Source organism: Tauraco erythrolophus, chromosome 9, assembly GCF_009769465.1.
Source record: "Tauraco erythrolophus isolate bTauEry1 chromosome 9, bTauEry1.pri, whole genome shotgun sequence".
Taxonomy (NCBI): domain Eukaryota; kingdom Metazoa; phylum Chordata; class Aves; order Musophagiformes; family Musophagidae; genus Tauraco; species Tauraco erythrolophus.
Window position 1 is genome coordinate 20,474,944 of NC_141473.1, and position 17,975 is coordinate 20,492,918.

Here is a 17,975-nt window from a genome sequence, read left to right on the forward strand (position 1 = left end):
ATCCCTCAGGTACTGGTTCAGATGTTCAAGTCCCAAAACACCAGTTTAAACGGAAACTTGAAAAGTCACCTGATAATGACACTTCTAAAGGTGACCTCCATCTTACAGAAAGGAGCTCACCAAAGTACAGCAAGTCATCTGATTCCTACTCAACCACTCACGTGACAAATTCTTCTAAAGCAATAGAGACAAGTGAGGAAACCAAAGGAAATTTGGAAGCCTTTGATCAAAACAGCTATGCAAAAGATAATGCACAAGCTGCTTCTAATATAAATTCATTGAATAAAAGCAAGGAGGAAAGCTTGGAAAGGGCTGACAAATCTGTGTCCCAGTCATTGCCTGGTGATGCAGAGTCTTCAGAGAATGCCAAATATCTGAAGACCATGGTGGCTGATGAAGTACATGGAGCAGCTAATGCAAATGTCAAGGGAGATTCTAGCCTTATGTGTGGTGCAGCTGGCTCTTGGGAAAAGCAGGTTGCTAAAACTGAAGATGGGCAATTAGATAATAATCACTATAAATGTACCTCAAAAACAAAGCACAGAGTGGATATGCTGTCACATGAAAGCCACAAAGATAAGTCTAAGAAGAAACGTCACAAAGATGCCAAATTTGAAGGAGAGTGCATTCCTCATCTAGTGAAACAAAGGCAATATAGAAAGGAGAACAGTGAAGAGAGGGAGGAAGACTCAAAGAAAAATGATGATTACGTCTTGGAGAAACTTTTCAAAAAATCAGGTAACCGCTGTTATTTGGCTGCTCAACAGTGTTAGGCTATTTAAACAGAGGTATATGAAACTCAGGAAAGTGAGGGAAGGAGCAGTTCTGTTACTCTGATGGTTAGAGCTACAATACAAAACGTGTTTTATCTATTCTGTTACTGTAGTGAAACAAACATTAAAATGTTCGTTGTTGAAAGCTCCAGTTATGAATGTGCTAATTACCTTGGCACAAACATTTCAGATCTGCAGCCTTCCAGAAACCCTTCTGGATACAGGAGTAATGCAATGTTTCTTCTGGAAATAAAGATGTAACCAACCTTCATTTGCACAAGAGTTTCACTTCTGTCTGTCCTGTCCATAACAATAGAAATGATCGATTTACCCACATAATTGCCAAGTCTGTTGTGAATAATGACCTCATCAGCACACCAGAAGTGGATTGCTGTCAGATTGATTGCTTAACTGATAGAAGGGGCTTCTCTTATTAGAAATGACTGTACTGAAGTACTGAATATAATCAACCTGAAAACGGAAAAATGTGATCATGGCATTTAATGGTGAATATTTAATTTTACAGATAATCATGTCAACTAACAGGCGTCCTCCTTCCCCTTTTCTTGTATCTTCTGGTTTTTAGGGGTACACAGTGTTATGAAGCATGATGCCATCATGGAAGCTTCCAGTGCAGATCATGTGCTGGTGGAAGCAGAAGCAAACAGAGTGGCCCGGGATGCCTTAAGGGCCTTAAAAGTTTCTCGACAGCGATGTTTAGGAGCTGCTTCTGGTGTGCCAACCTGGACAGGCACGAGTGGTCTTTCAGGTGCACCATCAGGAATAAAGTACGTTTGGTTCTCACGCTGCTTTTCCAAAAATAGAATTGTTCCTTAGGATGCTATGGATTTATATTTTTTTTGTACTTAGCATTTGCAGTAACATGTATCAAAGTGGAGTTTCATGGTTTATATTTAATAAAGACATGAAGGCATATTACAAGCCTAGGAAGTCCGTTCTGAAGTACAAAGAAAGCATTATTGTTGCACAGTAGAGCAGAGAGAATTCGGCAGAGGGCTCTTGAGAACCCTAAAATGCAAACCCAGTCACTGTCTTTGGCAAAACTATCCTAATGATTTTGAGAAGGATGTTTTATAGAGATAATTCTTTTGTTGTTTTTTAGGAGTAGGTTTGGTCAAAAAAGAAACCCCATGCTGCTTTCTTCACCTTCCATTTGTGCATCACCTGTGAAGAAGTGCAAGGTAAGAGACACAAGCTGACATTGCTCTTTTTAATAGCCGATATATGTGAAATGTTCCGATTTATGCAACAAATTATACTGTAGATGTCTCACATGCATTTATCATATGATTATGTAGAATTCTATAATTTTTAGTCACCTATGAATTTGATTTTTCATGTTTTGATGTAGCATCTTGATGAAGTCTAATTAGATGTAGCAGTCACAAATTGCAGTATGGTATGGTTATCTGTCTCAAGACCAGCAATGCTTTCTTTCACTTAAGTTCTCAAGTTAAGGCCAGAACATATTACCTCTTTATTGTGTATTTCAGATTACTACCTTCTGAGTGTTTGTATTTGTTGTTTAAATCTGAACAGCAGGCAGATTTTCTTTAACAGATTCTGTGGATCTCAAAATCCAGCTTTCTCCATAGTCTTTATGTTTATTTGCAGGATGCAGATGCAACAAAGAAAGAAAACGTAAAGAAGTGTAGTTCCAATGGGCACTTTAATGGAATATCTGGAGAATCGTCATCTGGTGCACTAGACTCTTCATCTCTATTAGCCAAGATGAGGGCAAGAAACCACCTTATTTTACCACAACGGACAGGGAACGAGGGAGATGAGAATCAACAGCAAGCACCCGCCCCAGCCCCGGGTTCAACAGAATTCGATGAACTGCTCGTGGATATGCGTAATTTCATAGCGTTCCAGGCCCGCGCGGACGGCGAGGCTAGCACTCAGGAAATACTGCACGAATTCGAGTCCAAACTGCCTGCAGCACAGTCCTGCGTCTTTAGAGAACTTCTCCGCAATCTCTGCACCTTCCATAGGAGCCCGAACGGTGAAGGTGTCTGGAGGCTAAAGCCAGAATTCCGCTGACCTTTGTCAAGGAAAGGCAGCTGTCTGTGCACTCGGCCACAACTCTCCTTTCAAAGACTTACTTTTAAAATGAGGAATTGTTTCATATTAATGATTTAATAATTGACTTGAGCAGTCAGTGATGCAGTGCTTGTTGCTGGCTCAGAGCTAACTTAATTTCTGATTTACACTATTTATATGAAAGTGCCATCTACCTCATAGATGAAACAATACGAAATATCAGCACCTTTTCTTTAAAAGAAATCTGAATATAAATGGGATGAAAAATACATACTGACTTTTTATTGCAATAAGAACCATGGATGTTGCCATGGGTTGTAAGACTTTTATTTGATTTCTGTGAAATTCTAATAACTTTTCCCTCAATTTTCTGTATGTTACTTGAATGGTCATGGGGCACACAGTGTACAAAAAAAAAAAGACTAAAATGATAGTGGTCAGCACAAGAGATTCATTTGTACTGACAAGTGCATCAGAATCACTGTATGACCCTTTCATCAGGAGTGAGAATTTTGTTTTAATGATGGTTCATAGATTTCTATGATTTCATAGATTTCTAGGTTGGAAAAGACCTTAGAGATCATCGAGTCCAACCATTAGTTCTTTCATTGTTGCTAGCATCTAGTATATGCAGTGTAACTTACATCACTAATTGGGAAATAATTCTACTGCCACGGAGCTTTAATCACATAAAAATGGAAAGCCTGGCAGGATATTGAAATGACTGACAGTTTATAATTATGGAAAACTTATTATGGAAAACACATTTACACCATAATCATCAATTCAGGTACAGTCCTGTACACCACTGGCAACTGCTTGGTATGACGTTTTTTACCACGGAGGTGACAGTAGCTGTTACGTTTGTCACAGGTTGTGGACTGATAACTGAAATCACCTGAAATGTTCATGGGTCTCACTGTAATCAATGTCAAAAACTTTCCAGTTCCTTATTAGCACTTAAAATTTTTTATCTTGACAAAGACTGAGGTGTTAGCTGGTCAGAGGGAGAACGGTTTCACTATATTTTACTAAACATAATGACTTTTGGCCAGAGACATAATTGAATTATATACAGAAGTTACAGGTCATACCTGTTCTGTAGATGGGGAAAATCTCAGTCTTCCTGACAGTCAGACAAGTTCCAATACCCATATTCTTCCAAGGAAAGAAGGATTGGATTATTTGTAGCAAACCTGAGTACTACATTAGATCTGTCTTCAAGGTACTAGTGTGCTACGTAAGGAAATCTTAAGAGGGGAAACAATAGATTTTGAGAGGAAAACCACATTCTTGCAGCAACATTAAATTACTGTTTGGCTTAAACTATGAACAGTTAAATATGCCTAATGGCCTTCCTATCCCTCAGCTATTGAGAAAAGAGAAAGCTGAGCTACTTTTAGGTTTTTGTTCAGTGTGAAAGTATCTTGTTTACTTCAAGGGAAAGTACAAATATTGGAAGATGGGTGGCGCAGCAAGAATACAAACTGTTACTTTGTTCTCATAAAGAAAATCTTTAAGATACTTCCAATGGCTTTTGCTCTTGTTTGTGCTCAGTGCTAAAGGATCTGTAGAGATTTGCAAAAAGTGGTGCCTCACTGTTTCCATAAGTGGTCAGTTGGATTTTCACAGACTGGAGTTGGAGAGGGCAGACAGTCCAAGAATCTGTTTCTTTTCCTCATGGCATTTGAAGGTGGGACTGTTCCACCTTTTCCTGACATCTCTCTTTCTGATCCCAATTATATTCACTTACATTCCCTCTTTCAGGAGAAAGATTAAATGAAGAATCTAGGCTGCAATTATGAAACCACTTCAAAAATTGTAGATCTGCTGACATCACTTAAAAGGGATCAGTAAAAGAGTGAAAACAAACCAATTTTGCTGTTCTCTCCAAAGCTATGGAGAATTTTAATTGGTTTTGGGTGTCGTGCCCCCACACATCCCTGTGCCCCAGGAATTCAGCTGTCTGCAAAGCTGCTGTTGCCACCTTAGCTGTCAGTTCCGGTGTCCTGTTTTATTTACTACTTCAAATCTTAAAGACATAGTTCCTATACTGAGGAAAGTTTGCAGCTTCTCGCTGATCTGTTTCTGTAAGTGGGCTTGCATGTGCTTTTTATAAATCCTGGGCTTTTACGGACTTATTAAAAGAGCAAAACTAAATGTCTGTTCTAGAAGTCTTTGGGAGCAAGGGGAAGAATGGGGTGAGGGAGCCATTTTTTCCTGACTAAATGATTGATATTATCTTTAAGTATATTTCCATTTTTAATACAACTTCAAATTATGCATCCTAGCAACTGGATATTTTCTAGTACTAGCTTTCGTTTAAACTGTTTAAAAGACTGAATTAATATTAGTATAATACTCAAAAATATTTTTAAGTATTTTTATCTCAAAAGCGTATATGAGCTTAAAGGTCTATGAGCTGATTTACAGGTAAAACTTGTTCTGGAATATAATATAGCTGCTATACATTTTAAAGTAGAAGAGTTATTTCAGAATAATCCTACTTTTATTCCATAAACCATTATATGATTGTTTTTTTGTTTGTTTAGCTTTACCTGTGTAAAGTTGATTCCTTTCACATATTCAAAGAGTATCTGAAGCAATTCCTGACATAATATTGCATAGTCAAGCGTGTTTACCATTAAATAGCTTATAGATAACGTAATATTTTTTAAAGCTTGTATTTTAGCCTTCTCAGTTTCCAAGTATTCAGTGCTGCAGTTGGTAGTGGCTACTTTGTGCATGGTTCCAAAAACCACTAATGTGGAATGTTTGTGGTTTTACAATTTGTTTTCTTACCTGAGTAAAAAGGAGGTAAAGAACAACAAAAATACAAATGTTAGTTTAGGAATCAGGTTGAAAAAAAAAATTATTAAGGAAAGACATTTCAGCATGAAACAGTGAGTATAATCTTTAAATTCAAAAAAAAAAAGTATGCTAAAAGCTGAGCACTATGGTACTTGAAAAATGTCGCACCAATGTAGATGATGTGGCCTGCTACCAACGCAGCTCAGCAGACAAACGGCAGTTGAACAAAAATCTAGAAAGCTAAATAAATAGCAAAAACTTGGACTGTTCTGTATGCAGTTATGAGAACTGGGTACACTGCTTGGGTGAAACATGCTGCACTGGTATTTTAACAGCAGAAGTTAAAATCTACCATCGTTGTTCCTTATGGTTTCAAACCATATTTGTAAAAAGGGAGGTGAAAAAAACTCTTCCTTTGTTCATTAAGATGTCCTCCCCCTGCTCCCATCCCGTCCTCCTTTTTACATTCTTCCAGGTATTTAGTCTCCTGTGTTCATCCTTTTGTTGAACACTGAATTCTTGTGTAGCCAACCCACTCATCTCTGATATAAGAACTAAATTCTGACTTAGAGAAAAGAGATTCTGCTAAAGTTTGTAAGCGTTTGACTCTTCTGACCAATAATGACCCACCACAAAAGAAATGTTAGCAAGATATTGAATGGATGGGTTGATAGAAACGGTGATTAAAAATGGAGAGGAGTATTTTTAAATCCGTAACTTAATACTGTTGCTCAGCCCCTTCTCAAAGGGCTACACCATGTGGAGAATTGAGTCTACTACAGCTAACAATGTTATCCTCCCAAGTAAAGCTGTAGAGAATTAGGCTTTTATATCTGTAAGTTTGGGCTTCAGATGATAGTCTGAAGAGATAGACAGCTCTACTCAAGTCACAAGGTCACCTGCTTTTGATTCCAAGATTGCTAAACTTGGCTAATTTTGACTATCTTCTAGTAGTGCAATTCTCTGTCTTTCAAGAAGCTACAGCAGAAGGGACAAGACTCTCAAAAGACTTGATGGTATTTTTTTTGTTGTTCATAAAATCCTGTAGCACTTCCCTCCTTTGAGCTACTGAGTCATTAGGACTCAAGTTTCCAGTTCCTCAGCTGTTGTAAATGCAGCTCGACTGACATGGATGGGCTGATGCTGTTCCTTGAGGACTTAGCCTTCTGATACTAGCCCTCATCAGAGCCAAAAAGTGTGTTATCGGGGCTGCTGCGCTTACGTGATTGAAACAGATGTAGAACATTAACCTTTCTCCAGTGTCTGTGTGCTTATTGATGCTGCTATATGGAAAATAAGTACAGGTGAGTTGCCTTCCTGAAAAGAGAGAGCCTTTTGCACAGGTTTTTGGTTGGCTTTCACAAAGAATGATCTTGTGTGCTCTGTTTTTGGCTGAACTCCAGATATGGTTTGAGATATGCTTTTCAAAAGCCATGGAAATACATGATGATTTTAGTAGCCATCTGAATAGACCTTTGTGTCTTGATTTCTGATTCTTGGTAACTGCAACATAGTTGAAGTTATGTATTAAGTGCACTTGGTTATCCTGATGTTAGTCTGCAGTTGAATCAGGGAGCTTTTTTCCCCTCATCTACCAATTAACTCAGTTTGGTAGTGTAATGCCCCATCACAGTATGTAAGGAAAAAGCTCTTCACAGAGGGAGAGTGTTTTGCATTTTCTAAGACTGAGCAGATACACAAACTCTGTTCAGTAAACAATGATACTGCTGTGTAACAGTGAAAATTAGAGAGGAATCCTTGTAACAGCATTGGTGAGGAGGGAGGGAATTTTCCAATAGATTTTTAAAATGTTACACATTAAGATCTATCAAAAAAAAAAAAATCACATGTAACGATATACTATACTTTCTCGATGACCAAGATGTCCAGGCAGGCATCACATAACTAGAAAAAGCAGTGTGAAAGTTATTGTTGCAGGATGTATCCTTCAGGGAAAACCGTCACAGGAAGCAGTAATTTAAGCAATTAATTTGACAAACCAGTCTTAAAGAAAACGGTAACCTGACTACTGTTTTGTCAAAAGGGTAGCACTTTTCTCCAACATAAAATAATTTTTAAAAGAAGAAACTGGCTAGATGAATCATAAAATGTGTGGGATAACAACTGACTTGCATTCTTTTTGCATACTGCTGTGATTCCTATGTCAAATCTAGTAGTAAGGGTTTAAGCAGTTTTCGCTCTTGGAGAGAGAAGTCAAGAAACAGCCATATCTCAGTGGTTCAGCAAGAAAGGACGATCCAGCACGATGCGGTGTCTCCTGTGCCAGTGGAGGCTGTGCTTTCTCAAATGATACATAAAGGTGATGATTAGATGTGAAGAGACCCCATAGCAGCTTTATCCAAACTTGGCTTACTCCCAAAATATTGGCCCAGAAATCACTTAAACCATGAGAAAAATTAGGAAGGAATGAAGTTAAGCAGTATAGTCATTGAGATAGTTTAAAATGGAGTTATCTACTTGTTTGGTCTTTTAGGAGCAGAGAGATCTGGATTCTCCTGCTATAAAGCTCTGGGTGACTTTGAATGTGGTATTATACTGCTTGCTGCATTGGTTTCCCCATCTGATGGATGTGGTCTTTGTGGGAAGGCAAGAAATCTTTCAAGTCCTTCGGAAACGCTTCAGGACATGATAGCACATTACAAAAGTCTGGGTTGGAAAAACAGAGGTAATATGGCATCTTATTGTCTAGATCATTAATTCAGCAACTGTAGTTTACACAAAACTCTCATACTAAATTGCTGAGAGTCCAGTTTTGAAGGGCTTGAGTAAGGTACATGCCTTGGAGTCAGGATGTGCTGGCAAGTCTGCACTTGGGAGTTTATCTCCTCTGGGAGAGGCATTTATATATTAGATACATGGTAAAAACACTCTCTGCTACTTAGGGCCATTTATAATTTCCCTGTTCCAACATTCAAGCTAAATGCTGAATATATGCTTACTAACTCAGTGGCTCTCTCCATCTACCCAGCCCTCAAGGGACTGCTATTCTAGGCTCCGGGGTGATGTCAACACTCCTACTTCACGCAGTATCGCTGATGTGGTACAGTCCTGTTCCTTCAGCTGAGACTTAGAAGCTGAAGCTTTCATTAGTAATTCGTAACTTTTGTTGGTGGCCCTGGTTTTGCTGCGTCTACTATCATTAAATGTAAAGAGAAGTCTGACATCTTTCACACGAGAGTCGCTCCTCTTTTCTTTTTGAAATGGGTCTAAGCTGCTATGGAGTGAAATATCTTGTTTGTGCTCCTTGCCTGCAAAAGCTATAGTGAAGACTGCACTGCATCATTGCTGTGTTCAGGCAGAAGAAAAATACTCCTTTTTTTCTAGAAAGAAGGTATCTGGTTTAAGTCATTAAATTAGGAACTGCAGAACCTGCAGAGAGTGTACCGAGAAGTGCCAGGCAGCTGTCTTGAGAAAGAATTAACTTCCAGCCTCCTCTATCCACTAGTTTCTTCTTGTTTGTGCCAACAAGAAATTAATGGGAGCAGGGAGAGTATATTCTGAGCTGAGTTCTTGATTTCTGAATGGCAGGGTTGGACTTGCATTGAAGTCCAAACTTGCTAAGGTTCTGAATCACACAATGAAGCCTCCCAAGTAAATTTTGCTCTGGCCACTAATAATACCATGTGATAACCATGATTTTTCAATATTGCTGTCCCCATTAATTATAGTAGCATTGAAGATGATGTGGCAGGCCCCATAATAAATCCCACTGTTCTTACCCGTAAGCTATACCTGAAACCCAGATGATTTTGAACTCTTCGGACCCTCCAAGCTGTTTATCCAGTCATTTGAGGGAGGGAGAAGAAAAAGCAATGCCAATGCTGAACTCTAGAGAATCCACACAAAATTTTAAGTTGTTAACTATCTATCTATCATAGCTCCCTGCAGATTCCCTGCTTTTCCCAGGCTCCCAAAGCCACACTGCTCGCAACATGTAAGTTGAGAGAACCTGTTTTTATTGTACAGAACAGGGAAGTTGAAGCCTTGCACTAATTGCAAAGCAGTACGTAGTATCATCAGTGGAGCTATGACCAACTCCAGCATAAGGCTTACATAAGTGGTGAGTCACGCAGTCTTACGGAAGAGTAGGGAGCGAGGCTTTCATTATGTTGTTTGCCTAATCAGAAATATGAAAATAAAAGAACACAGCACTCAGTGGGTTACGTTTGGCTAACTGTAGGCTGGAATTTCTGCAGTTGCACTACTATGATTGAGGCATTTTGTTGTTTGTGGTCCCAGCTTATATTAAACAGAGAGGATTTTTTCATAAATCTTTGCCTCTGGGGCAGAGTTAAGGTGGTTTGGGAACCCTAGCTATGCGTTTCCAGACATTAATGTCTGGAAGCAGCACCATGGGAGTAGAAATGGAGGTATATGCCTAGAGAGGATACTAGGAGTAAAGGAAGAGGCCCAAGGGCAGGGTAGGGTTTGTGAGGATAAGCATGTGAAGAACCAGTGGAGTGGAAGCAAAGCTTTTAGGATTACTGAAAACAGTCTAGTGACAATGTCTCATATATTACTAGTCTCTTTCCATGTTCTTGGGCAGGTAGTTCAACAAATACTACTTAATCCAGCACGGCTGTTAGCCATGAGCTGAGATATCTTCAGCCCTTAGAAGACAACAGGAGAGTTTTGAGGATCAATGCTGGCTGTAGCTTTATGTGCAGCAACAGTGCTCTTCACACTGGTCTGATTAACCCATCACTGCTTCTCATTTTCCTCCACCAGTCCTCTGTACCTTGTGTGGCAAACTGGACGAGCAAGATTGTCTCCTGGTGGAAAAAAAACAGCAATAGTAACTGTCCAAATTTTTTTTCGAACTGTGACTACAACAGCTGAAGGCTGAAACAAGTGACAGTAGGAGGGAGTCTGGAGCTCAAGAGCCACATGACTAAGTGCCTTAGAACTTCAGCTCTAAACACCAAAAGGTGAGTGCTTGCTGTATCGGAGCTGTTTGAACAATCCAGATAAAATCTTTTTTTTTTTTTTTCTTCAAACAGCTAATTTGGGAGCAGGTGGAGCTGTAGCTTGTCACCACCTCGTTCTTCCCCTAGGAGCCCACATGCTTGCTCAGTGCAAGTACTCCAGTCTAACATAGCGTGCCTAAGAAGAGGAGCCAGAGGACGTTTCTACCTGTTCCATAACCTCTACCATAAAGCTTATTTTGCTTTCCTGACTGGAAAGGGAACAGAAGGCCTTGTGGCACAAGCAGAACAGGCAGTGCTGCGTGAGCCATCAGGATGTTTAATTGCTTCTCAGTAAGTTGCCAGGCTGCTGCCTTAAGAAAGGACTAGTATGCAGGATGCTGTGTTGTTTTTTGGGTTTTTTTTGCGGGCAGATGAGGAGGTGGAACTCCCTTCATCTACCAAAAGGGGGAAAGGGGAAGGTAAACTATTGAAAGCTGGTTATAAGCCTTAAAATAGCTTTTCAGAATGCATACGCCCCCCTCCGTCCCTTGGCTGCTTTGCTGCACTGCACCAGCAGGAACCCGGACCCCGTCCCTAAGCGCTCAGCCCGGGCAGCCATAGAGGGCCGGAGTCGGACACTCGTGTGGCCGCCGGCTCCGTCCCGCAGCGCGGCCGGGCCCGCCCCGCCCCGTCCCGTCCCCGGGCGGGCTCTGTGGGCTGTCACGCTGGAGGACGCGGAGGCTGACGCGCGATGTTCGGTTTATCGCTGTGGCAATGACAGGACACCGCACCCGGGATCTGCAGGGCCCCCATCAAAGCCTTTTTAAGAAAGAAAAAAAAAAAAAAGTAAATTCAAAGAGTGAGATTTTCACAAGTGGGGTTTTCTTTGCAGACACCTGGCTTCCCCTGAAACCACCGGCCACTCCCGGCTCACCCTCCCCGTGGATCACCCGCGAGCCCCGGCCGGCGGCGCTCTGATGTTAACGACCGAGCGGCGATGCCCCATTGAGCCCTTAAGGGGCCTTAATGGCCCGGGCTAGGCGCGGCCGCCCGCCCCCGGGGGAAGCGGCCGTCAGCGCTGAGCACCCCGTCAGCGCTCCGCGCACACGCCGCGCTGCCCTCAGCCTTGGCGGGCCGGGGCCCGATAACCCCGGAGCGGTCACAGCGGCGCGGGGCACCCGCGGCGGCTTCCCCGAGCCAGCGCCGCCGGCCATGGCGGCCCGCCGGCTGTGGCTGTGGCTGGGTCTGGGCCTGGCCTGGCTGCTGAGCCTGCCGGCGGCGAGCGGCCTGCCCCTGGCCCCCGGCCCGCGGGATGAGGTGCTGGCGGCGGCCCTGCAGCGCCTGCGGGAGGTCTTCGACATCGAGGAGCTGCCGCCCGACGTCCTGCCCCGCAAGAAGCCACCGCAGTTCATGGTGGATCTCTTCAACAAGGTGGCCGACGCCAACGGCATCACCCGCGCCCCGGGGCTGCTGGAGGGCGACGTGGTGCGGAGCTTCGAGGACCGAGGTGGGCCGGGGGCCGGGCCGCGGCCGGAGCATCTCCCGAGCGGGGCAGCGGCGCCCGCTGCGGGGCCCCTTCACGGCCCGCGCCGCGACCCCCTGCGCATTCGAGCGGACCCGGCGGCTGCCGCGGCAAACGCGGGCGTGCAGCTCGCTTAGAGGGGCCTCGCGCGTTCCTGAAAAAGGTTCTCTTCCAGTTCGCGTGGAGCAGCACCGCTTCTACTTCGACATCAGCGCGATGGAGAGGGGCGAGCAGATGCTGAAAGCCGAGTTCAGGGTCTTCAAGCTGAAGAGGACACACGCGCCGAGGAGGTCTGACGTGAAACACTTCTGCAAAGTAAGTGGGGAGATAATCCGCCAGTCGAACGCTCGCTTGTGCTTCCATTGTTAATAATACTGAAAACGAGGAGCGCAACCACTTACCGCATAAACCTGCTTTATTTTTACTTGACTGTCGTCTCTGCTTTTTTCTTCGCCTCCAGCACGCAAAGAAGGAGACTCAAGGTTTTGTCTTTGGCAGCATGGTGTCCTTTGCGCACTGTGGCAGCGAGCTCTCCCTGAAGATACCTTTGTCAGACCTATCTCAAACCATACCCCGCTTTTCTGGGCTTTGAGATGTTTTGAACTTCGGATCGAAATTTATCTGTTGGAGCTACTCTAAATAATAACAATAGCACTCAGGGACTCATAGGAAAATAGAGCCGGTGAGGGCTCTGACATTGAGTTTATCTGTTCCTTTGGCAAAAGGTAGGATTGGACTTTTTGCGAACCTGAAGACAAAGATGTGGAGGAACAGAAGACTTTCATGGTATCAGGTGTTCAAAATAGAAATAAAAGGGATAATCATGATGTTTTTCTATAGCATGAAACTGTCCGGTATCCTGCCTCTGAACACGTGTGTAGCGATACTTGTTTTTCTGTTAAACTGCCAAAAAAACTACTTTTTGCCCTGTTTAGAATGATAGTATAGTTTTACAGGTATGATGTGGCAGAAGTGTGCATAATCTTAATCCTCTTTGTTTTGCTGGAAGAATAATTGGTTTCATTTCTTACTGGTTTTTGTATTGCTCTCATCAAGGTGGAAGTGTATGAGCTCTTGGAGAGTGGAAGTAAGCCACAAAAAAAACATCTTATTGCATCAAGATTATTGTCCCTGTACGCAGAAGGCTGGGAAGCATTCAACGTCACACAGACAGTAAGCAGAAAATTCTGAATTAATTTTAATTCTGAATCTCTTAAGATGACAGTCAGCTCATAACTCCAGTATCGCCCTTATGCTGGGTTTTGTGGTCAATTCAAACTGAAGGACAGCAGCAGAGGGAGAAGCTTTCTCTCTGCACTTAAAAGTACACCTGATGCTACCTGAATTAAAGGAGAAGTGTTTATATGCTTCTAGCAGCACAAGTGTGGTGAGAAACCTAGTCAATAGGAGGGACATTAGGCCAAGTATGTCATTGTGATTAACACGTTATTCCTGAGGCTGCCAAAGGAGATGGCATTGATCGTGCGCTAAGAGTAGATTTCCATTTCTTCTTTTCATTCTGGTGACATTACTACAGAGCAGATGTGCTTTAACGTTGTGTTTCTGGAATTTATCATGGTTGGATTGTTTCTCGTTTAACTTCCTCTGTAGACTTCGTTAGTTTCAAGATTTGTTTTTCAATATCCTTGAACTGTAACAGTATGTGAATGCCTTTCTATAGCAAAAAACACAAACAAACATGGTGTAAAGTACACAGTTTCTTGGGTTTAAATCTGTACTCTCAGTGTTTTTTATTGCCTAAGCTTTATGGTCAGACAGTACAGCATGCTTGGATGATTGGCTGAGTTGCATCTTAAGTCACGATAGCCCTGCTTGAGAATGGCCAGGCCTTATCTATTAGTCTGTAATTATAAGAATTAGATAAACTAAATTTGCTTGATTACCAGTTAATTTCTTCAAATGCCATGTTTGCTAGATTTAAATGAGTTTTAATGGTATGGAAAGTATGGAGAGTTCATATTGTTCTGTTGTTAAGATTGCTATGAAAAATAAATTCCAAGCTAAAGTCAGAGATGATTAATGTTAATTTTAACTCCTAGACTCATATATTCACTAGTAAGTTTTCTGAAATTAATTATCTTCCTGTAAATGTAGCTTTGGGGAATGTACATGGTATTTTTTATTTTTAAATGTTGAATTACTGGTTTAAATATTAAACTCAATTGAGTCTCAGCTATACAGTTACCTCACTTCTGTCATAATCTATGTTCTTTCGCTCTCATAGCTTGTTGCCTGTTCCCTTTTCCTAAAATAAACATTGCTTAATCATAATGCTGTAATAAGAATATTGAAACAATACTTTTTCATTTCCCTGTCATTACCAGGTTTCTAAGTGGGTTGAAAACAGCAGCTCCAACCATGGCTTTTTGATAACTACAACACATGTATCCAACAACAGAATTGAGCACAACCTGGTTAAGTTTGCTAAGAGCCAGGGCAGTTCGCAGGAGAGTAGAAGTGCTCTCCTTGTCCTCTTCACCAACAGTAACAAGCGGAGGTCTTCCAGCTTTGTACCCTCTTCCACAAGTAAGTTCACAAGAGAGCAGCAGCTCTGTTTTAGAACATGACTCCTTATTCATCTTCTGTTACCTTCTGCTGTCTCACGTATACCTAACCTCAGTATTTACGTGCAGTGTTGAACAGTTTTGAAGTTCAGCTTTGTCACTGATAAGTTTGACTTGATAGTTCTTGCTAGTGGGTCACTCAGCATCTTAAGTTGCCTCTCCTGTAAGAAAAACTGTGTTCGCAGGAAATATTCATAAAGCCGAGGGGGAATCTGGTTTATTTCGTTTGTAAAGGGGTGCAAGTTCTATGTTTTTTAGGTTACTATTTATGTTATTTTTGTGGTGGTGAAGTTTGCATTAAAATTGTAGATGATGTTTAGGCTAAAAAAACTCAGTTACTATTTATGTTATTTTTGTGGTGGTGAAGTTTGCATGAAAATTGTAGATTATGCTTAGGCTAAAAAATCTCAGTGACCTGGAAAACTTTGTGAAAATGCTGGTAAAGCCACTGTAAGTAGAGTTATTCAGTGCCGTTTTCAAGAGTGGAAGAGGTTGTTAAATAAGCAATTTAAACCTCTCTGTCCTTGGCTTGGTTTTTAAGCACCTATTTAACTTCAGTGACTAATTAGCATTGTGACTAAAGGCTGCTTTCATCAAAGACAACGCCCTCATCCCTTAAATTACAAAACACAGTGTCTTACCTCTCCCACTGCTCTTCCAGTAAAACCAACTAAGGCTGGATTTTAAAGCCTGATAAATGCAAAGAGCAAAAGCTGGGAGGAGGGGCGAAAATTATTCTGTTTTGCAGGGTTTTCTGGTAGACGATTGCATAAAGGACTTGAATCAATATTAAGAACTAGGTGGTAAAACTGATTAAAAACGAAAATGAGGCTGGCTCGTTTATTTTTATTTTCAAAAGAATTTTTTTATATTGAAATTCTAAATCCCAATTTAATGAGCATCAAGCTCTGTGTGGGATACTGTGCCATGACTGAGAAATTGATAACCATTTCTCAGTGAAGAAATTCCCTAGACTTGCCTGTTCTTTGTGGTCGGTGAATCTGTGCTGATTGTTCTTCTAGCCTTTATATCGGTGGTTTTCAGCCTCTGTACGTTGGTCTTGAGGTCTCCATGGACATTTTTCTAGGCTTCTCAGAAGACACTTTAAGAAAGCAAACCTGTTGTCCATAAGGTTCATTCTCTAGAAGAGTTGCATAAGCCTGGTGGTATTTTTTTCAGATCCAAAAATCGAAAAATATATTTTAAAATACTGCTTTACAGGAACATGCTCTATTTTACAAGTGTATGGATAGAGTTTCTGGGAGGAGAATACTGGACAGAGAAAAAGGCTGTGATCTGCACCTTCTGTTAGCATGGCTCAGCGTGATGGGTGTTCTAGGAGTGGCCATACAAAGACCATTAATACTATTCTGACCAGATTCAGCCCAGAAAAGGGCCTGTGGAGATCACATGATATATTTAGTACATCGTTGAGCTTTTCCTTTATATTTCTGCTGAGTTGGGACCTTTCAGGCCGCAAAGCGAAAGATTTGGCAGTTTTTGAAATATGGGTGAAATGGCAATTGAATACCCACCCCTTCTGGTACTTCCACAGTTAAATGTAATTTTAAAATCTAGTCTGGAGACTTTGATCTAGATTTATGGAATAGACTTTCATGCAGAATACTGTGCGTGGGAAATTAATTTCTTTTGAGAAAGATTAACACTCAACTTCCTTTCAGAACCGGAGATGAACCCTGCCAAAAATGATGCTTCACGTATGCCTCGTGAAACTCAGATCACGGAAAACAGCAGTGCAAGCATGAGCAGGAGACCTCGAGCTGCTGCAATGCCTCCTGGCAAAAGCCAGATAACAACATGTCATCGAAGGGAACTCTATGTTGACTTCCGTGCTATTGGCTGGTCAGGATGGATTATTTACCCAAGTGGATACAACGCGTTTTATTGCAGAGGATCCTGTCTCTTCCCCCTGGGGGAAAATCTAAATGCAACAAACCATGCTACAGTTCAGTCCATAGTCCATACGCTTAAACTGTCTCAAGATGTCAGCACGCCCTGCTGTGTGCCAGATGAATTGAAGTCCCTCAATCTTCTCTACTTTGATGACAAAGAGAATGTGGTCCTTAAAAATTATAAAGACATGGTGGCAACAAGGTGTGGTTGTCATTAGCAGGACCTTTTTTTGTCTGCATTTGGCGTGCACCTGGATTCAGTTCCCCATTTGCCACTGAAGATACCAAGGGAGATGGTGTTTCAGTTTACAGGGCAGGAGAGCCAGAAACTCAGCTGTGCTTCAAATCCTTCTCCCCTTACTGTGGCTGTGTGGAAAGGTGTTTGAGACTGATTGCCGAAGAGCCATGGACTTCTGGAGGGTATGCTGACCTGCATGGAGAGCAATTTGAGTGCCTGTACAACAGAGGGAACTGTTAAAAACAGTAGTTTGCCATATGAAGGAATTGAAACACATTAAGTTGAGCATTCAAATTAAGGTCTTGTTGTGTATTGAGACTCAGAATTTCCTGTGATTCAGCAGGCCTCAATATCCAGGACGAGGTGCAGGTCTCTTAGTAACCCAACCTTACTCAGTTTGACTGTGTGATCCAGTGGGGATGTACACTCCTGCGTAGAGCTTTCAGAATGTGTTTGCCCAGAGCTAATCTCAGAGGCCTTTACCATCTGCAGCTCATGCATTACCCGGAAATGCACTTCTTCCTCCTGTTCTTTATGCAGAGATCTCCTTGTTAGTCCCTCCTGGGACTTCCTAGCTAGTCCAAGGGAACATAGGTCTGCATTTGTCTGAGAATCAGCAGACTTGGCTTCCAGCTCAGGGCTGCACCTCTGTGTGATGAATCCTCAGCCAGTCCCCTTCTTTGTAAAATCATTCTCTTCCACCATGTTCTGCTGTGGCTGTTAAGCTGTGTGGCAGCAGAGATTACGTCTCTGTATTTATACAGTGGCTGTACAGTGGGATCTTAAGTTTGGGTCAGAATCCCTGTAGTTTAACAGGAAGAAAGAAGACCACTAAACCTTGGAGGTCTGTGAGAACATGCTGGATGCGGGCCTGGTCCTGTATCTGAGGCAAGTTTGATGGAAGGTACTCACTGATTCCCTTCCATTCTTCCTTGAAGCACAGGACATAGACTTGGAAGGGACCCCCGGAGATCTTTCAGTCTTGCTACAATTTAATGCAGGTAACCAGCCCGTTCCAGTTTCTCAATCAACTCATTGAGTTGCAACTTAAGCCTAGTTAGGTTTCTTGTCTAGCCTAGTTAGGTTTCTTGTCTCCATTAATCCTTGAAGGAGGCTGACTTCTCGCAGAACATGACATCTC

At 42.0% G+C, this 17,975-nt stretch overlaps 2 protein-coding genes across 3 annotated transcripts in view; both read left to right on the forward strand.

The window, feature by feature from the left end:
* Nucleotides 1-2,897, forward strand: part of ERCC6 (ERCC excision repair 6, chromatin remodeling factor) — a 45,536-nt gene extending 42,639 nt beyond the window's left edge. For both annotated transcript variants that reach the window (XM_009981240.2, XM_086616485.1), the window contains exons 18-21: nucleotides 10-738; nucleotides 1,360-1,561; nucleotides 1,897-1,975; nucleotides 2,409-2,897. In XM_009981240.2, coding sequence (XP_009979542.1) covers nucleotides 10-738; nucleotides 1,360-1,561; nucleotides 1,897-1,975; nucleotides 2,409-2,837 — 1,439 coding nt within the window. In that variant the 3' untranslated portion in view covers nucleotides 2,838-2,897. The remainder of the gene's footprint in view (nucleotides 1-9; nucleotides 739-1,359; nucleotides 1,562-1,896; nucleotides 1,976-2,408) is intronic.
* Nucleotides 2,898-11,788: 8,891 nt separating this feature from the next.
* Nucleotides 11,789-17,306, forward strand: LOC104374331 (bone morphogenetic protein 2). The gene is made up of 5 exons (XM_086616729.1): nucleotides 11,789-12,083; nucleotides 12,274-12,413; nucleotides 13,155-13,271; nucleotides 14,444-14,645; nucleotides 16,366-17,306. Exons 1-5 carry the CDS (start codon nucleotides 11,789-11,791, stop codon nucleotides 16,812-16,814), a joined length of 1,203 nt encoding a protein of 400 aa, XP_086472855.1. The 3' UTR covers nucleotides 16,815-17,306.
* The last annotated feature ends 669 nt before the right edge of the window (nucleotides 17,307-17,975 follow it).

Excerpts from the sequence above, each read along its gene's own strand:
- LOC104374331 (XM_086616729.1), top strand. The coding sequence starts at position 11,789 with ATGGCGGCCCGCCGGCTGTGGCTGTGGCTGGGTCTGGGCCTGGCCTGG. Across the intron at positions 13,272-14,443 it reads CATTCAACGTCACACAGACA|GTTTCTAAGTGGGTTGAAAA; the intron begins GTAAGCAGAAAA and ends TGTCATTACCAG. Across the intron at positions 14,646-16,365 it reads CTTTGTACCCTCTTCCACAA|AACCGGAGATGAACCCTGCC; the intron begins GTAAGTTCACAA and ends ACTTCCTTTCAG.